This window comes from Dendrobates tinctorius, unplaced genomic scaffold (genome assembly GCF_039654945.1).
Source record: "Dendrobates tinctorius isolate UK_male_01 unplaced genomic scaffold, ASM3965494v1 ptg000056l, whole genome shotgun sequence".
Lineage (NCBI taxonomy): Eukaryota > Metazoa > Chordata > Amphibia > Anura > Dendrobatidae > Dendrobates > Dendrobates tinctorius.
The window spans coordinates 6104803-6132642 of NW_027361724.1; the positions used below are offsets into that span (position 1 = coordinate 6104803).

The window sequence follows — 27840 nt, forward strand, 5'->3', positions numbered from 1 at the left end:
TGGGTGCTCTTGTACACTGGTCCGAGATCGCATGGGCTCATCCCACTGAACACTCACTCTCCTTTTCCGGTGGTCAGAGTACTACTCAGACAACACAGGGTGAAGGTAAAACAGTGTGGCAATACTTTATTGAACCAACAGACAATAACATATAGAGCAGTCCCAGCAAATACCCAAGGTGGTGCAAATCACTTTTCCGCTGGCTCGCCGGGATTAGAGCAGCTGTGACTTCGGGATTAGAGCAGCTGTGACTTTAAGTCCATCTAGTTCAACCTATATCCTAACCTAACCTGCCCTAACATGTCGATCCAGAGGAAGTAAAAAAAACCCATGTGGCAAACAGTAAGCTCCCCATTGGGGAAAAAAAATCCCTTCCCGACTCCATATTCGGCAATCAGACTAGTTCCCTGGATCATCGCCCTGTCAAGGAATCTAGTATATATATTCTGTAACATTATACTTTTCAAGAAAGGCATCCAGGCCCCTCTTATATTTTAGTAATTTGTGCTCTAATACGATGTTCCAGTGGCCGTGGCTGCATGTCTCACGGCTGTTAGGCAGTCATAACACATGGAGGGAGGGATTGTCTATCAAACAACTATCACAGTACGCTCGCTCATCACTGATAGCAAATAATAACCTGCAGCAAAATGCAACTCAAGAGTCAACATTCTGACTCGTACAAACAATAGTCTATGTCTCTTGACCGACTGAAGAAAGACAAGTCTGGCATAACTAAGATTAAATGCTGTGTCGTCACAGCATATGTACAGTATATACATACAATATATATAAATATGGATACATATTGTCTGCGTATATTTGCTTTTTATAACAGAAGTGTTAATATATTATTTTTATCAAATGACAAAATGCAGAGTAAAGTTTAATGAATATTTTCTTTATTAATAATAGGATAAAATGATAATGGAGGGAGAAAACCAGGAACTGAATCAATAGACAAAATCATAGTCTGATAGACAGCCGGGGTCAGATACCAGGTGATCAGTATGGATACCGCGGAGCCTGGTTAGAGGCCATAGATGTCCAGTATGGATACCGCGGAGCCTGGTGACAGAGGCTATGCATGTCCAGGTAGAGATGTGACAAAAGGACACAGCTAGATGATGAAGGTCCTTCTATACTTCTCCAGCAGTGATGGTGTAACTGCTGGACCTCAGGGCGCTGGATGTGGAGGTTTCTCGTCTTTTAGATGTCTGTAGGGGAGCGGCAACAACATGTAAGCACGCTGGCAGCCCTGGATAATCCACGCCGGCAGGATGATAAGATCCGGCGGAAGATGGAACCTATGAGAATAGAAGTAAATGCAATGTAAGTGATGGGACTCCATACAACATGATACTTCTGTGGGGTCACAGTGGCCAGACAGCTGAGGAATCTCATCACACAGAGGTCAAGGATCATTGTCAACCATCATACATGTGTTAATCCCATCACTGACAGATGACACATGAATTCTTCTCACTGACCGACATCACACAACATGGACATGATTCTCAATCTCACCTCTTCTTTTTTTCCCCTTTTTTACATTTTCTTGGCTTTCTTGCTCTGCATTCGGATTTATTACAGAATTTCTTTTCTCGATATTTGATGCTTGGGTACACTCTGGATGGGACTTTGAATTCTCATTGTTCATCATGATGGTAGCGATGGTGCAGAGCTAAATAAGGGAAAAAATAAGATATGAAATACTTTTTTTTACTTTGAGATGTCTTTTTTTTACATATTCTGGATTTATTGGTCATATATTCACTTTAGAAAGCCTTTCAGAGGATGACGTAAAATTTTGGAAGTCAAGGTCCTTGTCCTCACTTGTGTCCTCTTCATTCTCTGAGACCATAGGCATGTCTCTAGTAGCGTGATCTACAAGACATAGGTAATGAAATGTTACGAGAGGTTGTGGATATAGCACAGTCACAATTCATCCGCGAACCGGATGTCACATATTAAGGAAGACGAGACAAACAGCAACTTAGTCTAGATGATGTCTCCTTCTACTTACTGATAAAGAGTCTGGTGTCCACATCTGACAAAAGATGAGGAATATACATTGGCTTCTGATTTAGAATATTGTCAAAATCTAATTTTTTCACGAATGGATGATCCTTAATCTCAAATGCTCCACCTGGAAAAAAAAAAAAAATTGATGAGGACATTGTCAGAAACTGCTCGATATCTCAACAGTTTATCCTAATCTGAACTAATGACGTAACTGGGCCAACATGAAGGAAATAGAAAGAAAGTCACAGTATGGAGAACTAGAAATAGGCGAGCAGAAAGAGAAGTGCTGACCCTCATGGACATGAACGATTTGTCCTCAGTGTAATAAGTAAATATTAATACTATTATATCTGTTACCTGTCCCAAGTCTTTGCTCAGGATTTTTTTGGAGCAGCTCAGTGATGAGGTTCTTAGCCTTACGGGGTGGATGGCGTTTGTGATTCCAAGGTATTTTTGCTGTTATATAGAAAGTTACAGAAAATAAAACGTTTGTATTGGACTGTAAGATGCAGCAAAGGAAATAACTAAACCAATGTAACCAGTCAAAGCAAAGATCGGATCATTCTACTTACCCATGACAATCAATCTTTTAAGCTCAGTTATGAAATCCACATCAAATGGTAAAGATCCCACCAGGAATTCATGGAGGATGATACCCATTGACCACCAGTCAACAGGTCTTCCGTAGTCTTTCTTCATGATGACCTCTGGGGCCATGTAATGCAGGGTACCACAATTCTAGAAACCAACAGAATATCCAGATGAGAGGTGATGAAACTCATTATTAAGACAAGTTCTCACCATTAAATACACAGTGACAGAATATCAAATAGAAGTGGAGAAGTTCTCCAGAAATGAAGAACGTAGAGAAGAGACAATAGTGATGAGATTTGTAAAGAACAAGCTAAGTTCCAGTAAGTGATGCTAACCTCACGGTCCTTGAACTCTCTGGAGATGTCCTTCGCTGATTGCTTATAGATGTTGGTTTTTGGTATCATGATACCAATTTTTGAAAGCCCAAAATCAGTGACTTTAATGTGCCCAGCAGTTGTAATCAGGAGGCTGTGAAAGAGAAGAAGGTTTTAGGCTCACAGATCGTGTGATCATAAATAATAACTCCCCTCTTTATTACACTATAGGGGGCACTTACTTCTGCGGTTTCAGGTTTCGGTGCACCACACCATAGCTGTGCAGGTATTCCACTGCAAGAACTGTTTCTGCAAAGTACATGCGGGCCAAGGGGATAGATAAATGGCCCCTGGTTCTTAGAAGGGACGCACAGTCTCCACCTATAGAAGAAAGGAAATATGAGCGGTGAGGGGTTTATAGAGCAGATCACCAAGATGTATCATGAGAAGTGAGCTGAGACATCGGAGCAGGAGAGAATATATACAGATATAATGCATATATAGTGCACAGAATATTGGTCTGAGGTCACGGTGAAATGTCGTCCATATACAGTGATGCCACAACTGGTCTACAGCTGGAGATACAGACGTGCTCAGTGCGGACATACAGGGACATCACACATTAATGACTTTCCTTAATATCTACAGTAAATGCTGGGTGGGGATGCAACCATCCACGTGGACAAGTCCTATCAATATGAGTCATAATAAGATGTCCGCAGACATAGGCTGAATATAATATATGTACATGTCCTACCTCCGACATACTCCATGACCATACACAGGTGAGATCTAGTAGGGAAGGAGCAGAGCATGGAGGCCACAAAGGGACAATCAGCGAAGGTCATGATGTCCCTCTCCAGAAAGGCCGCGTCCACATCTTCTTCAGTTTCCAGGTTCTTCTTCGCCATTTTCTTCATAGTGAAGATCTGCTGTGAGTGTTTGTGCTGCACTAAGTAGGCAGCCCTGGAGAGAAGAAGAATCCATGGTTAATAATGAGCCCTATAAAAATCCAGCTATAGAAGTCCTTGGACAAGACAGTGATGTGGACTCAGATCATGTCCCTATGATAACACTGCATGGCAGAGCACAGAGGTTGAAGCCTTGTCATAGGGAACCCTGAGAAATGTGGATAATGCCAACAAAAATCTCACCCAAAACATCCACCGCTGATCAGTTTAGATGTCTCGAAGTCGCTCATATGCGGCTTTCTCGCCGGGATCAATGATTCCATCAAGTTCTATAATAGAAGAAGCAGAAATGATGTTAAGATCTAGAAGCTGCTGGAGAAAAGCTCCAGATGCAGAAACGTCTCGTACTACATCATGTCTCAGCTGATTTGCACTGATCCGATGTAGGTGTAGGAGTGGTGGGGCTGATGGATTTTTCTCTGACACTCCAAGGGTTAAATGTATTTGCTGTTCATGTGTGTGATAAATGGATGATACCCACTGGGACTACAGCTAGCTGAGACAGGGTTAACTGTAGTGGCCGATCCAGATTGGGAGGGGGAACTGAGAGCTAGTGGCAAGTCCATGAAGTGACAGTCAGTTAGTGTGTGAACCGCAGTGAACGAAGTAACAGGCCTAGGACGAGAGGCTGCTAAGGATAGCGTGGGACTAATACTCTAGGCAGTGAATTGCCGAAAATACCTTTCCGTGTGATTCGTCTACGAGTGTGGGTGGGATTTTACATAGGAAGTTGCCAATCACTGGTGAGGGTGGGATTATACACAGGAAGCAGCCAATAAATGGTGTGGGTGGGATAATACAAAGAAAGCTGCCAATCACTGGTGAGAGTGGGGTTAGACACAGGACGCAGCCAATCACTGGTGTGGGCGGGGTTATACACACTGGTGTGGGTGGGATTGTACAGGGCTCAGCGTTCAGAGCACTGCCAGATTTGTAGCAGAGAATATAGTGTAAGGTAATGGACACATGGCTGGACTCAGGGTCTCTGCCTCTACATCATGCTGCTCTCAGATGTGGAGTAAATACCTGCTGACAGATTCCCTATAATATAACTGCTATTATCTCACCCAGAATCGAGATGGCCACTGGTTACATGGGGATAATCCTGGACGGGTCATTCACCCCCATGATCAGTGACGCACAGACATCTCTCTCTATGATACTTACAGTGGCAGGCTTGTGGATCTCCGGGATCTCACAGATCACACTCTCAGGATCCGGCAGCTCAGGAGTTTCTACAATAGAGATAAAATGTATCAGACATAATCCAGCGACATCAGGGAGGAATGACGAGACGTCTGTAGGTGGGATTAATCCTGGTTATATGGGGGGCTCTGAGTATGGGGACGGGCCGCGCAGCCATAGAGAAATGTGCTGTCAGTGATGGAGGACCCCGATCACTACATGAGCTGCCCCCCACCCTCGCTGCACATGTGAGTGATGGGAAGAGAGCTGGAGCAGAGTCAGAATATGCAAATTAGCCTGGAAGTGCACTGGGGCGTGTCCCTGCACTCAGACTCTTATGCCATGCCCTGAGGGCACTTCTATCCTGCTTTGCATATGACTTCTACCTCCCATTTCTCCCGTCCGCTCCAGTCCTCCCACTGTTCCACATGTGACATGGTCGCCCGGTTCCCATCACACAGAGGGGAAAGAGTAAATGTGACATTCTCCCTATCCTGTAGAATATCCGGATATTTACGGTAGATGGTCGTGTTATCGGCTCACCTGTGGTCAGATCGCTGTTCGGCCCCGACTGACTCGTATTAGCGTCCGGGGATTCTGGGGGGACATTTTCCCCATCTTTGTCGTCGCCTTCTGGTGTCTCCTGATAGATAGAAGATATAGAATAAGATGTGGAACCTTTCACTGATCCCCGAATCCATAAATCAGAAGGACTGACCCTGCACCTACAGACGCCTGAGTGTCAACGGACAACCAGGCGCCATCATGGGAACAACGACTTTTTGTGATCACTACAATCAGTCTTTTATCAGCAGGTGATTATCAGTACAGGACTATCTGTCTTGTGCCCTGTAGTCCTGCTGCTCTGAGTAACTGCGCCCCCACCAATGACTGGCAGCTTTCTGCTATAAATAGTGTACATAGGAAGCTGCCAATCACTGGTGTGGGTGGGGTTCTATACTGGAAGCTGCCAATAACTGGTGTGGGTGGGGTTATACACACTGGTGTGGGCGGGATTATACAGGGCTCAGCATTCAGAACACTGCCAGATCTGCAGCAGAGAATATAGTGTAAGGTAATGGACACATTGCTGGAATCAGGGTCTCTGCCTCTACATCATGCTGCTCTCAGATGTGTAGTAAATACCTGCTGACAGATTCCCTATAATATAACTGCTATTACCTCCCTCAGAATAGAGACGGCCACTGGTTACATGGGGATAATCCTGGGCGGGTCATTCAACCCCAGGATCAGTGACGCACAGATATCTCCCTCTATTATACTTACAGTGGAAGGCTCCTGGATCTCTGGTATCTCACAGATCACACTCTCAGGATCCGGCAGCTCAGGGGTTTCTGCAATAGACATAAAATGTATCAGACACCATTAATCCCACAGACATAATCCAGTTACATCAGGGAGGAATGACGAAACGTCTGTAGGTGGGATTAATCCTGGTTATATGGGGGCTCTGAGTATGGGGTCAGGCAGCGCAGCCATAGAGAAATTTGCTGTCAGTGATGGAGGACCTCGATCACTAGATGAGCAGCCCCCCACCCTCACTGCACATGTGAGTGATGGGAAGAGAGCTGGAGCAGAGCCGGAATATGCATATTAGCCTGGAAGTGCACTGGGGCGTGTCCCTGCACTCGTACTCCTGCCACGACCCCCAGGACAGTTTCATCCTGCTTTGCATATGACTTCTACCTCCCATTTTTCCCGATCGCTCCAGTCCTCCCACTGCTCCACATGTGAGCTGGCCGCCAGGTTCCCTTCACAGAGAGGGGAAAGAGTAAATGTGACGTTCTCCCTGTCCTGTATAATATACGGATATTTCCGGTAGATGGTCGTGTGATCGGCTCACCTGTGGTCAGATTGCTGCTCGGCCCCGGCTGACTCGTATTAGTCTCCGGGGATTCCAGGGGGACATTTTCCCCATCTTTGTAGTCGCCTTGTGGTGTCTCCTGATAGATAGAAGATATAGAATAAGATATGGAACCTTCCACTGATCCCTGAATCCATAAATCAGAAGGACTGACCCTGCACCTACAGACGCCCGAGTGTCACCGGACAATCAGGTGCCATCATGGGAACAACGGCTGCTTGTGATCACTACAATCAGAGTTTTATCAGTAGGAGATTATCAGTACAGGGATATCTCTCTCTTGCCCTGTAGTCCTGTTTCTTTGAGTAACCCCACCGCCACCAATGATTGGCAGCTTTCTGCCTATAAACGGTGTACATAAGAAGCTGTCAATCACTGGTGTGGGCGGGGTTATATATAGGAAGCTGCCAATCACTGGTGTGGGGGGGTAACACACAGGAAGCACCCAATCACTGGTGTGGGCGGGATTATACACAGGACGCAGCCAATCACTGGTGTGGGCGGGATTATACACAGGAAGCACCCAATCACTGGTGTGGGTGGGGTTATACACACTGGTGTGGGTAGGGTTATACAGGACTCGGCGTTCAGAGCACTGCCAGATTTGCAGCAGAGAATATAGTGTAACGTAATGGACACATGGCTGGACTCAGGGTCTCTTTCTCTACATCATGCTGCTCTCAGAGGTGGAGTAAGTACCTTCTGACAGATTCCCTATAATATAACTGCTATTATCTCGCCCAGAATAGAGATGGCCCCTGGTTACATGGGGATAATCCTGAACGGGTCATTCACCCCCATGATCAGTGACGCACAGACCTCTCTCTATGATACTTACAGTGGCAGGCTTGTGGATCTCCGGGATCTCACAGATCACACTCTCAGGATCCGGCAGCTCAGGGGTTTCTACAATAGAGATAAAATGTATCAGACACCATTAATCCCACAGACATAATCCAGCGACATCAGGGAGGAATGACGAGACGTCTGTATGTGGGATTAATTCTGGTTATATGGGGGCTCTGAGTATGGGGACAGGCCGCGCAGCCATAGAGAAATTTGCTGTCAGTGATGGAGGACCCCGATCACTACATGAGGAGCCCCCCCACCCTCGCTGCACATGTGAGTGATGGGGATCGAGGTGGAGCAGAGCCGGAATATGCATATTAGCCTGGAAGTGCAGTGGGGCATGTCCCTGCACTAGGACTCTTCTGCCACGCCCCCGGTGCACTTCTACACTGCTTTTCATATGACTTCTACCTCCCATTTCTCCTGACCAATACATTGGAGGACCTAAACCGTCAGCTCCAGTCCTCGCACTGCTCCACATGTGACATGGCCGCCCGGTTCCCATCACACAGAGGGGAAAGAGTAAATGTGACGTTCTCCTTGTCCTGTAGAATATCCGGATATTTCCGGTAGACAGTCGTGTGATCGGCTCACCTGTGGTCAGATCGCTGCTCTGCTCCGGCTGACTCGTATTTGGGTCCGGGGGGATATTTTCCCCATCTTTGTCGCCACCTTCTGGTGTCTCCTGATAGATAGAAGATATAGAATAAGATGTGGAACCTTTCACTGATCCTTGAATCCATAAATCAGAAGGACTGACCCTGCATCTACAGACGCCCAAGTGTTACCGGACAATCAGGCACCATCATGGGAACAAAGTCTGCTTGTGATCACTGCTATCATTGTGTTATCAGCAGGAGATTATCAGTACAGGACTTTCTCTCTCGTGCCCTGTAGTCCTGCTTCTCTGAGTAACCCCGCCCCCTCCAATGATTGGCAGGTTTCTGCATATAAACAGTGTACATAGGAAGCTGCCAGTCTCTGCTGTGGTCGGGGTTATATGTAGGATACTGCCAATCACTGGTGTGGGCGGGGTTATTCACAGAAAGCTGCCAATCATTGGCGTGGGCAGGGTTATACACAAGAAGCAGCTAATCAGTGGTGTGGGCGGGATTATACAGGGCTCAGCGTTCAGAGCACTGCCAGATCTGCCGCAGACAATATAGTGTAAGGTAATGGACACATGGCTAGACTCAGGGTCTCTGCCTCTACATCGTGCTGCTCTCAGAGGTGGAGTAAATACCTGCTGACAGATTCCCTATAATATAACTGCTATTATCTCGCCCAGAATAGAGATGTCCCCTGGTTACATGGGGATAATCCTGAACGGGTCATTCACCCCCATGATCAGTGACGCACAGACCTCCCTCTATGATACTTACAGTGGCAGGCTCGTGGATCTCCGGGATCTCACAGATCACACTCTCAGGATCCGGCAGCTCAGGGGTTTCTACAATAGAGATAAAATGTATCAGACGCCATTAATCTCACAGACATAATCCAGCGACATCAGGGAGGAATGACGAGACGTCTGTAGGTGGGATTAATTCTGGTTATATGGGGGCTCTGAGTATGGGGACGGGCCGCGCAGCCATAGAGAAGTGTGCTGTCAGTGATGGAGGACCCCGATCACTACATGAGGAGCCCCCCCACCCTCGCTGCACATGTGAGTGATGGGAATTGAGGTGGAGCAGAGCCGGAATATGCATATTAGCCTGGAAGTGCAGTGGGGCATGTCCCTGCACTCGGACTCTTCTGCCACGCCCCCAGTGCACTTCCACACTGCTTTTCATGACTTCTACCTCCCATTTCTCCTGACCGGTACATTGGAGGCCCTAAACAGTCCGCTCCAGTCCTCCCACCGCTCCATAAGTGACATGGCCGCCCGGTTCCCATCACACAGAGGGGAAAGAGTAAATGTGACGTTCTCCCTGTCCTGTAGAATGTCTGGATATTTCCGGTAGACGGTCGTGTGATTGGCTCACCTGTGGTCAGATCGCTGCTCGGCCCCGGCTGACTCGTATTTGGGTCCGGGGATTCCGGGGGGACATTTTCCCCATCTTTGTCGCCGCCTTCTGGTGTCTCCTGATAGATAGAAGATATAGAATAAGATGTGGAACCTTTCACTGATCATTGAATCCATAAATCAGAAGGACTGACCCTGCATCTATAGATGCCCGAGTGTCACCAAACAATCAGGCACCATCATGGGAACAAAATCTGCTTGTGATCACTGCTATCATTGTGTTATCAGCAGGAGATTATCAGTACAGGACTTTCTCTCTCGTGCCCTGTAGTCCTGCTTCTCTGAGTAACCCCGCCCCCTCCAATGATTGGCATGTTTCTGCATATAAACAGTGTACATAGGAAGCTGCCAGTCTCTGTTGTGGTCGGGGTTATATGTAGGATACTGCCAATCACTGGTGTGGGCGGGGTTATTCACAGAAAGCTGCCAATCATTGGCGTGGGCACGGTTAAACACAAGAAGCAGCTAATCAGTGGTGTGGGTGGGATTATACAGGTCTCAGCGTTCAGAGCACTGACAGATCTGCAGCAGACAATATAGTGTAAGGTAATGGACACATGGCTGGAATCAGGGTCTCTGCCTCTACATCGTGCTGCTCTCAGAGGTGGAGTAAATACCTTCTGACAGATTCCCTATAATATAACTGCTATTATCTCGCCCAGAATAGAGATGTCCCCTGGTTACATGGGCATAATCCTGAACGGGTCATTCACCCCCAGGATCAGTGAGGCACAGACATCTCTCTCTATGATACTTACAGTGGCAGGCTCGTGGATCTTCGGGATCTCACAGATCACACTCTCAGGATCCGGCAGCTCAGTGGTTTCTACAATAGAGATAAAATGTATCAGACACCATTAATCCCACAGACATAATCCAGCGAAATCAGGGAGGAATGACGAGACGTCTGTAGGTGGGATTAATCCTCGTTATATGGGAGCTCTGAGTATGGGGACGGGCCGCGCAGCCATAGAGAAATGTGCTATCTGTGATGGAGGACTCCGATTACTACATGAGGCGCCCCCCACCCTCGCTGCACATGTGAGTGATGGGAAGAGAGCTGGAGCAGAGCCGGAAAATGCAAATTAGCCTGGAAGTGCACTGGGGCGTGACCTTGCACTCGGACTCCTCTGTCCCACGCCCCTAGGGCACTTCCATCTTACTTTACATATGACTTCTACCTCCCATTTCTCCTGAGCGGCACATTGGAGGCCATAAACCGTCCGCTCCAGTCCTCCCACTGCTCCACATGTGACAAGGCCACCCAGTTCCCATCACACAGAAGGGAAAGAGTAAATGTGACGTTCTCCCTGTCCTGTAGAATATCCGGATATTTCTGGTAGACGGTCGTGTGATCGGCTCACCTGTGGTCAGATCGCTGCTCGGCCCCGGCTGACTCGTATTAGTGTCCGGGGATTCCGGGGGGACATTTTCCCCATCTTTGTCGCCGCCTTCTGGTGTCTCCTGATAGATAGAAGATATAGAATAAGATGTGGAACCTTCCACTGATCCCTGAATCCATAAATCAGAAAGACTGACCCTGCACCTACAGACGCCCGAGTGTCACCAGACAATCAGGCGCCATCATGGGAACAAAGTCTGTTTGTGATCACTACAATCAGTGTTTTATTAGCCTGAGATTATCAGTACAGGACTTTCTCTCTCGTGCCCTGTAGTCCTGCTGCTCTGAGTAACCCCGTCCCCACCAATGATTGGCAGCTTTCTGCCTATAAACAGAGTACATAGGAAGCTGCCAATCACTGTTTTGGGTGGGGTTATATATAGGATACTGCCAATCACTGGTGTGGGCGGGGTTATACACAAGACGCAGCCAATCACTGGTGTGGGCGGGATTATACAGGGCTCAGTGTTCAGAGCACAGCCAGATCTGCAGCAAAGAATATAGTGTAAGGTAATGGACACATCGCTGGAATCAGGGTCTCTGCCTCTACATTGTGCTGCTCTCTGATGTGGAGTAAATACCTTCTGACAGATTCCCTATAATATAACTGCTATTATCTCGCCCAGAATAGAGACAGCCCTTGGTTACATGGGGATAATCCTGGATGGGTCATTAACCCCCAGGATCAGTGACGCACAGACATCTCCCTCTATGATACTTACAGTGGCAGGCTCGTGGATCTCCGGGATCTCACAGATCACACTCTCAGGGTCCGGCAGCTCCGGGGTTTCTACAACAGAGATAAAATGTATCAGACGCCATTAATCCCACAGACATAATCCGGCGACATCAGGGAGGAATGACGAGACGTCTGTAGGTGGGATTCATCTTGGTTATATGGGGAGCTCTGAGTATGGGGACGGGCCGCGCAGCCATAGAGAAATGTGCACTGGGGCATGTCTCTGCACTCGGACTCCTCTGTCCCATTTCTCCTGACCGGCACATTGGAGGCCATAAACTGTCCATTCCAGTCCTCCCACTGCTCCACATGTGACATTTCCGCCCAGTTCCCATCACACAGAGGGGAAAGTATTATGAATGAGTCATCGGAGGAGGAAAAAACAAAAATACAAGCTAAGTCCAGAAAACCGGAGAGGTTGGTAGCTAGCGGATTGCAAACACCTGATCCTATTCACAACAACTAACAGTAGCCGTGGAGCGTTCCTACGGTGGTCCTAGACAACTCGTTCACAGCCAGAGAACTAAATAAACCTAAAGAAAGAAAGGGGAAATCTAAACTGCCCCAGAGCAGACCCCAAAGCAATAGACAGCCCCCAACATGTATTGACGGTGAAAACAGATGAAAACACAAACACAGACAGAAAGACAGGCTGAGCAAATGATGGGGTCCTCACTAACTAGATAGGACAGGAAAGAAAAGCAACTGTCTGCAATCACGCAAAAACCCTGCCAAAAATACTGTCCAACACGTCTGATAGAAAAGGCCCTGAAGTCACTAGACTTCAAAATCACTATATCAGCACTCAGGTATATTCTGAAAACAGAGCAAAGAGATCAACTGATCAGAGACAAAAATGGAGTTCAGCCAGTCCCAACCAGGGCTGGCTGAACACAAACACTAAGTAAACCAGACAAAATCTCATGGAACAATAGCAGAGCAAAAACTTAGCTTTAGTAGACAGGACTAAACTGGAGGCCAGAGCTCAGAGCAGAGAGGATCACCAGCAACCCAGCAGGGCGTCGGCGGCCTTATATCCACTCAGAGATTCCGGATGTCCAATCACACTCCATCTGTTCAGATGACAGGTTTTTCCCATCCAAATCAATTTCACTACCTCCTTTCACCAGCAGAGGGAGCTCATCGGACATCAAAAGTGAAGGAGAAAATGAGCTCATAACAGGAAAGAGTAAATGTGACGTTCTCCTTATCTTGTAGAATATCCGGATATTTCCGGTAGATGGTCGTGTGATCGGCTCACCTGTGGTCAGATCGCTGCTCAGCCCCGGCTGACTCGTATTAGTGTCCAGGGATTCCGGGGGGACATTTTCCCCGTCTTTGTCATCGCCTTGTGGTGTCTCCTGATAGATAGAAGATATAGAATAAGATGTGGAACCTTCCACTGATTCCTGAATCCATAAATCAGAAGGACTGACCCTGCACCTACAGACGCCCGAGTGTCACTGGACAACCAGGCGTCATCATGGGAACGTTCTCATCCCCAGTGGAGTAAGAGACGGGTTCAGTATTGATCCTTACCGGGAGTTCCGGGGAGCGGTCCGGACCTTCCAGCACATACAGGACTTTTTCGGCCGGTTCTTTAACAAAAGCCAAATCTCCATCTTGAGATCTTTCTTCAGCCTATAAGGAAGGAAGGAAACAAAAGGGAAATCGTGAGATGAGAGTGGTGAGATTGGAGGCGGCCATATTGTAATGACTGCTGAGTGGAGCGAATGGAGGCTGCCATAGTGTAATGACTGCGGAGCGGAGCGAATGGAGGCTGCCATAGTGTAATGACTGCGGAGCGGTGAGAATGGAGGCGGCCATAGTGTAATGACTGCGGAGCGGTGAGAATGGAGGCGGCCATAGTGTAATGACTGCGGAGCGGTGAGAATGGAGGCGGCCATAGTGTAATGACTGCTGAGCGGTGAGAATGGAGGCGGCCATAGTGTAATGACTGCTGAGCGGTGAGAATGGAGGCGGCCATAGTGTAATGACTGCTGAGCGGTGAGAATGGAGGCGGCCATAGTGTAATGACTGCGGAGCGGTGAGAATGGAGGCGGCCATAGTGTAATGACTGCGGAGCGGTGAGAATGGAGGCGGCCATAGTGTAATGACTGCGGAGCGGTGAGAATGGAGGCGGCCATAGTGTAATGACTGCTGAGCGGTGAGAATGGAGGCGGCCATAGTGTAATGACTGCGGAGCGGTGCGAATGGAGGCTGCCATAGTGTAATGACTGCAGAGCGGTGAGAATGGAGGCTGCCATAGTGTAATGACTGCGGAGCGGTGAGAATGGAGGCGGCCATAGTCTAATGACTGCGGAGCGGTGAGAATGGAGGCTGCCATAGTGTAATGACTGCGGAGCGGTGAGAATGGAGGCGGCCATAGTGTAATGACTGCTGAGCGGTGAGAATGGAGGCGGCCATAGTGTAATGACTGCTGAGCGGTGAGAATGGAGGTGGCCATAGTGTAATGACTGCGGAGCGGTGAGAATAGAGGTGGCCATAGTGTAATGACTGCGGAGCGGTGAGTATGGAGGCGGCCATAGTGTAATGACCGTGGAGCGGTGAGAATGGAGGCGGCCATAGTGTAATGACTGTGCAGCGTTGAGAATGGAGGCGGCCATAGTGTGATGACTGCGGAGCGGTGAGAATGGAGGCGGCCATAGTGTAATGACCATGGAGCGGTGAGAATGGAGGAGGCGATAGTGTAATGAGTGGGGAGCGGTGAGAATGGAGGCGGCCATAGTGTAATGACCGCAGAGCGGTGAGAATGGAGGCGCCATAGTGTAATGACTGTGGAGCGGTGAGAATGGAGGCGGCCATAGTGTAATGACTGCGGAGCGGTGAGAATGGAGGCGGCCATAGTGTAATGACTGCGGAGCGGTGAGAATGGAGGCGGCCATAGTGTAATGACTGTGGAGCGGTGAGAATGGTGGCGGCCATAGTGTAATGACCGTGGAGTGGTGAGAATGGAGGCGGCCATAGTGTAATGACTGTGGAGCGGTGAGAATGGAGGCGACCATTGTGTAATGACTGTGGAGCGGTGAGAATGGAGGCGGCCATTGTGTAATGACTGTGGAGCGGTGAGAATGGAGGCGACCATTGTGTAATGACTGTGGAGCGGTGAGAATTGTGGCAGCCATTGTGTAATGACCATGGAGTGGTGAGAATGGAGGCGGCCATAGTGTAATGACCGCAGAGCGGTGAGAATGGAGGCGGCCATAGTGTAATGACTGCGGAGCGGTGAGAATGGAGGCGGCCATAGTGTAATGACTGCGGAGCGGTGAGAATGGAGGAGGCCATAGTGTAATGACTGCGGAGCGGTGAGAATGGAGGCGGCCATAGTGTAATGACTGTGGAGCAGTGAGAATGGTGGCGGCCATAGTGTAATGACCGTGGAGTGGTGAGAGTTGTGGCAGCCATTGTGTAATGACCATGGAGTGGTGAGAATGGAGGCGGCCATAGTGTAATGACCGCAGAGCGGTGAGAATGGAGGCGACCATTGTGTAATGACTGGTGAGCGGTGAGAATGGAGGCGGCCATTGTGTAATGACTGCGGAGCGGTGAGAATGGAGGCGGCCATAGTGTAATGACTGCTGAGCAGTGAGAATGGAGGCGGCCATAGTGTAATGACTGCTGAGCGGTGAGAATGGAGGCGGCCATAGTGTAATGACTGCTGAGCGGTGAGAATGGAGGCGGCCATAGTGTAATGACTGTGGAGCGGTGCGAATGGAGGCTGCCATAGTGTAATGACTGCAGAGAGGTGAGAATGGAGGCTGCCATAGTGTAATGACTGCGGAGCGGTGAGAATGGAGGCGGCCATAGTGTAATGACTGCGGAGCGGTGAGAATGGAGGCTGCCATAGTGTAATGACTGCGGAGCGGTGAGAATGGAGGCGGCCATAGTGTAATGACTGCTGAGCGGTGAGAATGGAGGCGGCCATAGTGTAATGACTGCTGAGCGGTGAGAATGGAGGTGGCCATAGTGTAATGACTGTGGAGCGGTGAGAATAGAGGTGGCCATAGTGTAATGACTGCGGAGCGGTGAGTATGGAGGCGGCCATAGTGTAATGACCGTGGAGCGGTGAGAATGGAGGCGGCCATAGTGTAATGACTGTGCAGCGTTGAGAATGGAGGCGGCCATAGTGTGATGACTGCGAAGCGGTGAGAATGGAGGCGGCCATAGTGTAATGACCATGGAGCGGTGAGAATGGAGGAGGCGATAGTGTAATGAGTGCGGAGCGGTGAGAATGGAGGCGGCCATAGTGTAATGACCGCAGAGCGGTGAGAATGGAGGCGGCCATAGTGTAATGACTGCGGAGCGGTGAGAATGGAGGCGGCCATAGTGTAATGACTGTGGAGCGGTGAGAATGGAGGCGGCCATAGTGTAATGACTGCTGAGCGGTGAGAATGGAGGCGGCCATAGTGTAATGACTGCTGAGCGGTGAGAATGGAGGCGGCCATAGTGTAATGACTGTGGAGCGGTGCGAATGGAGGCTGTCATAGTGTAATGACTGCAGAGCGGTGAGAATGGAGGCTGCCATAGTGTAATGACTGCGGAGCGGTGAGAATGGAGGCGGCCATAGTGTAATGACTGCGGAGCGGTGAGAATGGAGGCTGCCATAGTGTAATGACTGCGGAGCGGTGAGAATGGAGGCGGCCATAGTGTAATGACTGCTGAGCGGTGAGAATGGAGGCGGCCATAGTGTAATGACTGCTGAGCGGTGAGAATGGAGGTGGCCATAGTGTAATGACTGTGGAGCGGTGAGAATAGAGGTGGCCATAGTGTAATGACTGCGGAGCGGTGAGTATGGAGGCGGCCATAGTGTAATGACCGTGGAGCGGTGAGAATGGAGGCGGCCATAGTGTAATGACTGTGCAGCGTTGAGAATGGAGGCGGCCATAGTGTGATGACTGCGGAGCGGTGAGAATGGAGGCGGCCATAGTGTAATGACTGCTGAGCGGTGAGAATGGAGGTGGCCATAGTGTAATGACTGTGGAGCGGTGAGAATAGAGGTGGCCATAGTGTAATGACTGCGGAGCGGTGAGTATGGAGGCGGCCATAGTGTAATGACCGTGGAGCGGTGAGAATGGAGGCGGCCATAGTGTAGTGACTGTGCAGCGTTGAGAATGGAGGCGGCCATAGTGTGATGACTGCGGAGCGGTGAGAATGGAGGCGGCCATAGTGTAATGACCATGGAGCGGTGAGAATGGAGGAGGCGATAGTGTAATGAGTGCGGAGCGGTGAGAATGGAGGCGGCCATAGTGTAATGACCGCAGAGCGGTGAGAATGGAGGCGGCCATAGTGTAATGACTGCGGAGCGGTGAGAATGGAGGCGGCCATAGTGTAATGACTGTGGAGCGGTGAGAATGGAGGCGGCCATAGTGTAATGACTGCGGAGCGGTGAGAATGGAGGCTTCCATAGTGTAATGACTGCGGAGCGGTGAGAATGGAGGCGGCCATAGTGTAATGACTGGAGCGGTGAGAATGGAGGCGACCATTGTGTAATCACTGGGGAGCGGTGAGAATGGAGGCGGCCATTGTGTAATGACTGTGGAGCGGTGAGAATGGAGGCGGCCATAGTGTAATGACTGCGGAGCGGTGAGAATGGAGGCGGCCATAGTGTAATGACTGTGGAGCGGTGAGAATGGTGGCGGCCATAGTGTAATGACCGTGGAGTGGTGAGAGTTGTGGCAGCCATTGTGTAATGACCATGGAGTGGTGAGAATGGAGGCGGCCATAGTGTAATGACTGTGGAGCGGTGAGAATGGAGGCGACCATTGTGTAATGACTGTGGAGCGGTGAGAATGGAGGCGACCATTGTGTAATGACTGTGGAGCGGTGAGAATTGTGGCAGCCATTGTGTAATGACCATGGAGTGGTGAGAATGGAGGCGGCCATAGTGTAATGACCGCAGAGCGGTGAGAATGGAGGCGGCCATAGTATAATGACCGCAGAGCGGTGAGAATGGAGGCGGCCATAGTGTAATGACTGTGGAGTGGTGAGAATGGAGGCGGCCATAGTGTAATGACCATGGAGCGGTGAGAATGGAGGCGGCCATTGTGTAATGACTGCGGAGTGGTGAGAATGGAGGCGGCCATAGTGTAATGACTGCGGAGCGGTGAGAATGGAGGTGGCCATAGTGTAATGACCATGGAGCGGTGAGAATGGAGGAGTCCATAGTGGAATGACTGCGGAGCGGTGAGAATGGAGGTGGCCATAGTATAATGACCGCAGAGCGGTGAGAATGGAGGGGGCCATAGTGTAATGACCATGGAGCGGTGAGAATTGTGGCGGCCATTGTGTAATGACCATGGAGCGGTGAGAATGGAGGCGGCCATAGTATAATGACCGCAGAGCGGTGAGAATGGAGGCGGCCATAGTGTAATGACCATGGAGCGGTGAGAATGGAGGCGGCCATAGTGTAATGACCATGGAGCGGTGAGAATGGAGGCGGCCATAGTATAATGACCGCAGAGCGGTGAGAATGGAGGAGGCCATAGTGTAATGACTGCGGAGCGGTGAGAATGGAGGAGGCCATAGTGTAATGACTGCGGAGTGGTGAGAATGGAGGCGGCCGTAGTGTAATCACCGCGGAGCGGTGAGAATGGAGGCGGCCATAGTGTAATGACTGCGGAGTGGTGAGAATGGAGGCGGCCATAGTGTAATGACTGCGGAGCGGTGAGAATGGAGGCGGCCATAGTGTAATGATCGTGGGTCTGGGCCTCGTCCTGTGTAATATTAGGGGACACCAGAAGCTTCTGTCCACCATTATGACCCATCATTGTGGAGAAGGTATGTGCAGAGCGTCCACCACTTACCTGCTGTAGTAATGTCCTGATGTTTCGGGTTAAATCCTTCAGATACTCTGAGGTAAGACGGTCTTGTTGGTATTTGGTCAGGCAGTCCTGCACTAGCTCCACCACCAGCCGGTGAGTGAAGCCGAGGATGCCATCGGGTGGTAGAAGCTTAATGTCAGAGCAATGGGTGTAAAGAATCTCCGATAATGCTTCTACCTGAAGCTTGTCTAGAAGAAATTCAGCCATAGCGAAAAATTGCAAATGCACTCAGTCACTAGGGAGCCAAAATGGCAGCCGGAACCCTGTGTGCACAGCATAAGTAACTGCGAGCGGTGATGTCATAATGGAGGACCATCTATGATGTCGTAATGGAGGACCATCTGTGATGTCATAATGGAGGACCATCTGTTATGTCATAATGGAGGACCATCTGTGATGTCATAATAACCAACCATCTGTGATGTCATCATGGAATGTGGTGATGGAATCCTCAGGATCGTCTGCAATACTTACAGGGGAACCCGGGGATTACAGACGCCTCCATGTTTTCATGGCTGTTCTCTTCTCGGTCCACTAAGAACACAACTAGGATCAGGGCATGTTCACACCTTGCGCTTTTGCAGCATTTTTACTTGTGTTTTATTTTCCATTCATTTGAATGAGTGAAAAACGCTGCAAAATCCCTGAAAGAGCTGAGATAAAGCAGAAACAAAAAATGCAACAAAAACCAACATGTGACAGAGGCTCCAGAAGTCTCCTGTTCTACACTCCCTGACAGAATTAAAAACAGCTTGGTATACATTTTTTTTGCAAAAAAACGTATCGACTAAATACCCTGTATTTGTTATCATCTTTTTATCAGCACTTGCTGACTACTGCTATATGTTTTACTGCAGGATATTTCTGCACAATTGTCATTCTGTGCTCTCTGTTTGTGTTTAAGTCAGTGGGTGGTATGAACAGTGTCCTACCGACTTGTTCATATGTGTGCATGTCACATGTGTTTTTAATCCATTTTTTTCCGTGCCTATGCATGATTTGAGAGACTCCACCCCTCTCTTGTGTGACATGCACATAAAGAGCTGGCTTACACCATGTGCCCATACTAGGAAGCGCCTGTCTTCATCCTGTTCATTTAGACACTGTTCACATGTTCAGGTTTTAAATACATTAGATAGGGACTGCTTCAATACAGGTTACCTTGACGCGGTGAGGCAGCATGGTATACTTTTTTTTGCAAAAAAACGTATCAACTAAATACCCTGTATTTGTTATCATCTTTTTATCAGCAATTGCTGACTACTGCTATATGTTTTACTGCAGGATTTTTCTGCACAATTGTCATTCTGTGCTCTCTGTTTGTGTTTAACTCCCTGACAGAAGTTATGTCGCTTATCCATGTTATGTAAATAAAAGCTTATAACCTGACGTTAAATTCATCCATTGGTTGTATAAATTATTCTTTTGAAAGCTGAAACCCTCCAAAATGTGGTTTAGGTTAAGAAAATAAATTGGCATCAATGCAGAAATATTGATCATTTAATGGACACAGAATGGTCAGATTTTGGCAAGACAAAAGTTTTGTCGGCCACAGAAAGTAATGTGATATTCAAACAAATAATTAACTTAAAATACAAATATATGTTGCATAACATTGGTGAATGAAGTTGTGGTGCTCTTAGAGTCATATTTAATATTTTGTGGGACTTACATGAGCTTGAAGGACTGCATCCATGGGGTTCAACCAGCGTTGGACTGGCCCACCGGAGAACCGGAGGATTTTCCGGTGGGCCCTGGCGGGCCCTGGCACCTGCTGGCATACAGGGCCAGCAGTTGCCTAGGGCCTCCGCTGCTCCAGGGGCCCCCAGCCAGTGGTGTGTCGCTAATAGCGGCACACCGCGCAGCTGCTAATGGGGTCCCTGGGCCAGCAGCCCCTGTCCCCGCTGCTAAAAGGAAATGAATATTCACTGCTTCCCACGCCCACATGGGCATGGAAAGCAGTGAATATCATTTCATGGTCTCCACTCCCCCAGGGGCCCAGCCTGGGCAGCCGCTATGCAGCAGTAAAGTGAGGGCCGGCGCCGCCCTCAATTGTAATGGGAGCGAGAGCGTCAGATGACGTTCTCTCTCCCATCAGTCCCCTCTGTTGACTCACAGCCGATGCGCGATGACGTCACTACATCGCGCACCCGCTGTGTGTCTGGCAGAGGGGGCAGCTCCCAACACTGAAGCCGGCTGCCGGAATCAGCGTGGGAGCGCGGAGGAGAGGCAGTAGCGTAGCTACCAGGGGGGAAGAGGGGGCGGTCGGCCCCGAGCTCTGAGGGGGCCCGCCGGAGCTACGCTACCGTAACTGCATTGGCGTGTACAGCGCACCCATACAGTTACAGTCTGCGGCAGAGCAGGGAGAATCGATCTCCCTACTCTGCCGCCCAGCCGCTATGGGCCCCTGAGAAGGCGGTGGGGGGCCCGATGCCAGCAGTGCGCCCCTCACCTCACAGTCAGCAATGTCGTCCTGGGCTATTCTGAGCACACAGGACCTGTGATAGGTCACGAGAGGGGCGGAGTCAGGGGGTCACATGTCTGCTGTGCTGGTTGTCATGGTGCTGGATGAGGTGAAGTAAGTTTCTGTGTGGGCTCAGGAGGGGTTTACAGGGTTGATGTAGCAGAGCTGTGTGTGTATGAGGTGTACAGAGAGGAGCCGTGTGTGTAGAAGGTGTACGGAGCAGAGATATGCACGTATGAAGTGTACAGAGGAGCGGAGCCGTTTGTGTACGGAGCGGAGCCAAGTGTGTATGGGTCGGGGTGTACAGAGCAGAGTCATGTGTGTACGGGGTGTACGGAGCAGAGCCGTGTGTGCGGCGTGTACGGAGTGGAGCTGTGTGTGCAATGTGTATGGATTGGAGCCGTATGTGTACGAGGTGTATGGTGCGGAGCCGCGTGTGTACGGGGTGTGTGGAGCAGAGCCGTGTGTGTATAAGGTGTACGGAGCGGAGCCGCATGTGTACAGAGTGTACGGAGCAGAGCCGCGTGTGTACGGGGTGTAGGGAGCAGAGACGCGTGTGTACGGGGTGTAGGGAGCAGAGCCGCGTGTGTACGGGGTTTAGGGAGCAGAGGCGCGTGTGTACAGCGTGTACGTAGCAGAGGCGCGTGTGTACAGAGTGTACGTAGCAGAGTGTACTTATTTTCCACCATAATATGCAAATAAAATGAAAAAAAACCAGACAATGTGATTTTCTGGATTTTTTTTTCTCAGTTTGTCTCCCATAGTTGAGGTCTACCTATGATGTAAATTACAGACGCCTCTCATCTTTTTAAGTGGTGGAACTTGCACTATTGCTGACTGACTAAATACTTTTTTGCCCCACTGTATGTGTGTATGGGGGGAGCAGTATTATATGTGTGTGTGTGTATGGGGGGAGCAGTATCATGTGTGTGTATGGGGGGAGCAGTATTATATGTGTGTGTTTGGGGGGGAGCAGTATTATATGTGTGTGTATGGGGGGGAGCAGTATCCATTAGGCAACACAGGTCCCCATTAGGCAGGGAAATGTCCCCATTAGGCAGCATTGGTCCCCAATAGGCAGGTAAATGTCACCATTAGGCAGCACAGGTCCCCATTAGGCAGCACAGGTCCCCAATTGACAGGCAAATGTCACCATTAGGCAGCACAGGTCCCCAACTAACAGGCAAATGACATCATTAGGCAGCACAGGTCCCCAGAAGGCTGGTAAATGTCACCATTAGGCAGCACAGGTCCCCATTAGGCAGCACAGGTCCCCAATAGGCAGGTAAATGTCACCATTAGGCAGCACAGGTCCCCATTAGGCAGGCAAATGTCCCCATTAGGTAGCACAGGTCCCCATTAGGCAGGTAAATGTCCCCATTGGGCAGCACAGGTCCCCATTAGGCAGCACAGGTCCCCATTAGACAGGCAAATGTCCCCATTAGGTAGCACAGGTCCCCAATAGGCAGGTAAATATCACCATGAAGCAGCACAGGTCCCCATTAGGCAGGCAAAGGTCCCCATTAGGCAGGCAAAGGTCCCCATTAGGCAGCACAGGTCCCCATTAGGCAGCACAGGTCCCCAATAGGCAGGTAAATGTCCCCATTAGGCAGCACAGGTCCCCAATAGGCAGGTAAATCTCCCCATTAGGCAGCACAGGTACCCAATAAGCAGGCAATTGTCCCCATTAGGCAGCACAGGTCCCCATTAGGCAGCACAGGTCCCCAGCACAGGTCCCCAATAGGCAGGTAAATCTCCCCATTAGGCAGCACAGGTCCCCATTAGGCAGCACAGGTCCCCAATTAACAGGCAAATGTCACCATTAGGCAGCACAGGTCCCCATTAGGCAGGCAAATGTCCCCATTAGGCAGCACAGGTCCCCATTAGGCAGCACAGGTCCCCATTAGGCAGCACAGGTCCCCATTAGGCAGCACAGGTCCCCAATAGGCTGGTAAATGTCACCATTAGGCAGCACAGGTCCCCATTAGGCAGGCAAATGTCCCCATTAGGTAGCACAGGTCCCCATTAGGCAGCACAGGTCCCCAATAGGCAGTTAAATGTCCCCATTAGGCAGCACAGGTCCCCAATAGGCTGGCAAATGTCCCCATTAGGCAGCACAGGTCCCCAATAGGCAGGCAAATGTCCCCATTAGGTAGCACAGATCCCCATTAGGCAGCACAGGTCCCCAATAGGCAGGTAAATGTCCCCATTAGGCAGCACAGGTCCCCAATAGGCAGACAAATGTCCCCATTAGGCAGCACAGGTCCCCAATAGGCAGGTAAATGTCCCCATTAGGCAGCACAGGTCCCCAATAGGCAGGTAAATGTCCCCATTAGGCAGCACAGGTCCCCATTAGGCAGCACAGGTCCCCATTAGGCAGCACAGGTTCCCAATAGGCAGGCATCACAGGAACCTTTCCTTGCAACCAGGAAAAATGTAAAACCTGTCCATTTATAATGACCACGGTCAAGATAGTGTCATGGCATGGGGTTTAAGGATAATGTTGAAAGGACATTTGAATTACAATAAAAAAAATAGTGGTGCCATAGTGTCAGACTCAATGGATTTGATTCACATTTTCATTAGGGATGACAAACAGAAGTGGGGAAGGGGGGGGTGAAGTTGCAGGTTTTATCTCTCACTCTGCAATTTAAGGGCAGACACACCATTGATCTGACTTGGGCAACTTCACAAGGGCCCATTTCCTCCTCTACAGCAGGTCTAGTCAGAGATAACTAAAAAGATGAGCTATGGGACTGTAAATGGCCCCTTATACAACTCTTGCCTAGGGGCCCTCCTCTTCTGATGCAGTGTTCTACATTGCAGATGTACAGATTGTTTGTTCTTTTCTTTGTAAACTGTGAACTCCATGGGTATAATTCTGCTCCCTTTATCCCTATGTGAGTCGAGGTGAGTTGGGAGTGAAAATAATGCAGCCATCTGGATAATCAAAATGAGGAGCGCAGCGGTGGGGGGGGGGATGAGTGGGCAGATCTTGTAGGAGGCATGATCACTTAGAAAGGACAAAGTGAACAATCAGGATTACATGTATATTGTCAAAGGAGCCAGGTAAGCAATTACTGCAACAACAAAAAAGTATTGTGATATTCTGCCTATATTTCATAACTGATTCAAGTGAACGGCACATCAACGGAAAATACAATTGTGATCGGCATCTACATAAGGTCTACACAATTTAGGTAAAAGTCAAGCAAAGAAAATTGGAAAACCAAAAACTATTGTTAATTTCCGGTGGTCTTTCACTGTAAACCTTGTGTGGGTCTGCCACATGTTTTTTGTAACAATCCCGTCTTCTTTCCAGTTTGTGTGAGTGTACCATAATAGTATATTACATGTCATGCCAGTTCTGGGGCAATTGAGTCCAAGCCGCATTAAGAGGAACCTGTTGCCATGAAAATGTCGTCCAATCTGCGGCCATCATGTCATATAGCAGGAGGAGCGGCGTAGATTGATAAATAGTTTTGTGATAATAGATTCAGTATAATCTGTGTTTTATTCTTTTAAACTCTGCTCTTTCTGGAATTTTCGGTGCACACTTATGCAAAGAAAGCTGTCAATCACTGGTAGAACAGCCCAGAAATCAATAGTGCACAGGAAAATAAGAAGCTTTGTAATATATATTATTATATAAATCCACTTTTCTCCTTCTGAACTGATCTTTCATTCTCAAAATTTTCAATGTATGGGTAACATCTGTGTTCAGTGATTACAGACTTTTCCATTACTGAGATAGGAGATGACGGTTGGTGCTCATAAAGTTCTATGGAGAACTGTAACTGTTCAGGAGAACTTGCAGCAGAATACTGTATCTGCCGGCCTCTAGCTCCTCCTTCCTCCACAGAATTTTAAAAGCTCCAACTGTCATCTCCTATCTCAGTAATGGGAAGATCTGTCTTCACTGAATATAGATTTGACAGATTTTAGCCATAAATTAAGAGAGAAAGATCAGTCCAGGAGGAGAAAGAAGCAGATTTCTCTCCTAAGATACACTAGATAGATCCTTAGAGTTATGTTCGATATGTTCACATGGGGAAGAATTGCTGCTGAAAGATCTTACAACAATGCTACCTCAGACCATCCAACCACAAAGCCAGTCAGGGGCCTGAAAGACAGAAATGTGTGTTTTGTGGTGTCTTTCAAGTATGCATTGGTGAGTGCCTACAAAGGTTGACCAAAGACGAAGAACGCGTGAACCGGTTCATGGGTTCCCTGTGCTCACTAGTGCACGTGTGGCGTAAAGACTAGCCCTTTGGAGCATGGGGAGTAAAGACTAGCCCTTTGGAGCATGGGGAGTAAAGACTAGCCCTTTGGAGCATGGGGAGTAAAGACTAGCCCTTTGGAGCATGGGGAGTAAATACTAGCCCTTTGGAGCAAGGTGAAGTACATACTAGGCCTTTGGAGCATGGGGAGTAAATATTAGGCCTTTGGAGCATGGTGAGTAAAGACTAGGCCTTTGGAGCATGGTGAGTAAAGACTAGGCCTTTGGAGCATGGTGAGTAAAGACTAGGCCTTTGGAGCATGGTGAGTAAAGACTAGGCCTTTGGAGCATGGTGAGTAAAGACTAGGCCTTTGGAGCATGGGGAGTAAAGACTAGGCCTTTGGAACATGGGGAGTAAAGACTAGCCCTTTGGAGCATGGGGAGTAAAGACTAGCCCTTTGGAGTATGGGGAGTATATACTAGGCCTTTGGAACATGAATGGTAAAGACTAGCCCTTTGGCCATGGGGAGTAAAGACTAGCCCTTTGGAGTATGGGGAGTATATACTAGGCCTTTGGAACATGAATTGTAAAGACTAGCCCTTTGGCCATGGGGAGTAAAGACTAGCCCTTTGGAGCATGGAGAGTAAAGACTAGTTCTTTGGAGCATGTGGCGTAAAGACTAGTCCTTTGGAGCATGGAGAGTAAAGACTAGCCTTGTGGTCTGAAATGATGAAAACAGTAATGATGGTTACGATAGAAGGGTGTCAGAATAAGCAGTGTGTCATAACTATTGGATGATTAGCAGCCAGCAGGTCAAGACATCCATTTTGACCCTTGTTCACTGCCAAGAAAAGCCTACATCAGTTCTGGAGTATGGAGCAAGGAAAGAATAAGTTCTACTCTGATTAATCACATTTTATTTTACATCATGTAGCCGGCTAAAAAAAAATGCATACAAAAACAGCACCAAAAAGTCCTGTGTGTACAAAAGTGTTGTGTGTCCCAACATTTGTAGGATTCAATAGTTGTGGGTCACACAGATATTGCCACTTTGGATCCACACATTGCGTCATCCAATAGTTGTACTCGAACATCAACAATATTAAAAGACAACAACTAAAATCGATCCGTTTTGTTACCTGCAGTAAAACTTGGAGAGATCCTTTGCTAAGTAGCCGTCGTAATGTGCGTTCACCAGATCGCCTCTTTTGCTCTTCTGCGTGCAAACACTGGGGACGTGCGTCACTTCTAGTTTAATCTTCTCTTCTTCACCTTCGCAGTGAATCTGACCAGTGAGGAGGTAGAGAACTGGTAGAAGAAGGATGAACTTGGGGCAGGAAGGCATTGTCATGGTGTCTGTCCTTTGCCAGGAATCAAGACTTGCAGAAACCCCTGATCTTTTCACCACTGTTACTATACACGTGGCACTGTGCAGAAATACACACCAAATACTTCTGTATTCCAAGTCAGAAAGCAGACCCAGCAATCCCTGAAGTCTGTACAGGGTTCTTCCATTGGCTCCCACAATAATGTGACTCAGACTCGCATCCAATTGATTTCTTTCTTCTCTTCCAGGAAGAAAAATTGAAGACAAAAGTTTTGGAACTGAAGTTTCTGACTCCAGCCATGAGCTCAAGTTACAGGACCCCAGGCAGATGTCATTACTTTTAGGTGGAATGCGGCATTATAAACCCCTACACTCCCAGTCCTGTCCTTCTCTTCAACTTTCCGGATGCACAGAAGCGCAAAGAATCTAATAACATTTTGCATTGTTTCGTCATGCGATTCTCGCCTCGCCTGATTACATTTCTAATTACATTTTGCATTGTTTCGCTTGTTATGGAAAAAACAATAAAAAGTAAATCAGATTTTGCTTTAACACTTTTCTACTTGTGCCTAATCCCCTAACTTCAGAAAACAAAGACAAAATTATAAGCAGTGCATAAAGCATTGTAAGCGACCCTATGTTTGTTTTATTAATTGCATATACGGTATATTCTGTAAAAAAAATAAATAAATATATATATATATACAGTATATGCACAAGAAGTTCACATTAAGGGAACCTGTTGTGTCCTTTAATGCAATTTAGTGGTGCATGGAACTTTAATGAATTTGGCTTGTCTATGAGTGGTGTGCGCCTCCATGCACCGTACCAGACAGGGACTTGAGTAAAATTTGGGGCGTTCAAAACTCTGTTTTTTTTTAAGAATTTGACGGACAGGTATTGCTACCTCCATCCTCTCACTCACCCCACCAATCTTCTGAAAATGCCAAAAGTCATAACATTTTTTCAAACCTTTTATGTCAGTTTTTTGGCCTAA

At 48.4% G+C, this 27840-nt stretch overlaps 2 protein-coding genes across 2 annotated transcripts; both read right to left on the reverse strand.

Moving 5' to 3' along the window:
• Nucleotides 1–880: 880 nt before the first annotated feature.
• On the reverse strand, nucleotides 881–8629 carry LOC141091857 (microtubule-associated serine/threonine-protein kinase 4-like). The gene is made up of 17 exons (XM_073577611.1): nucleotides 8612–8629; nucleotides 8418–8508; nucleotides 7813–7880; nucleotides 6954–7053; nucleotides 6377–6444; nucleotides 5633–5732; nucleotides 5072–5139; nucleotides 4088–4173; nucleotides 3691–3899; nucleotides 3176–3314; nucleotides 2955–3087; nucleotides 2598–2763; nucleotides 2383–2481; nucleotides 2027–2149; nucleotides 1778–1887; nucleotides 1528–1684; nucleotides 881–1307 (listed from the first exon to the last, which is right to left on the reverse strand). Exons 1-17 carry the CDS (start codon nucleotides 8627–8629, stop codon nucleotides 1210–1212), a joined length of 1833 nt encoding a protein of 610 aa, XP_073433712.1. The 3' UTR covers nucleotides 881–1209.
• Nucleotides 8630–11981: 3352 nt separating this feature from the next.
• On the reverse strand, nucleotides 11982–27010 carry LOC141091761 (peptidyl-prolyl cis-trans isomerase FKBP7-like). The gene is made up of 4 exons (XM_073577461.1): nucleotides 26656–27010; nucleotides 13530–13631; nucleotides 13252–13351; nucleotides 11982–12041 (listed from the first exon to the last, which is right to left on the reverse strand). The coding sequence occupies exons 1-3, from the start codon at nucleotides 26865–26867 to the stop codon at nucleotides 13270–13272; spliced, it is 396 nt and encodes a 131-aa protein (XP_073433562.1). The 5' UTR covers nucleotides 26868–27010; the 3' UTR covers nucleotides 11982–12041; nucleotides 13252–13269.
• Nucleotides 27011–27840: the final 830 nt, after the last annotated feature.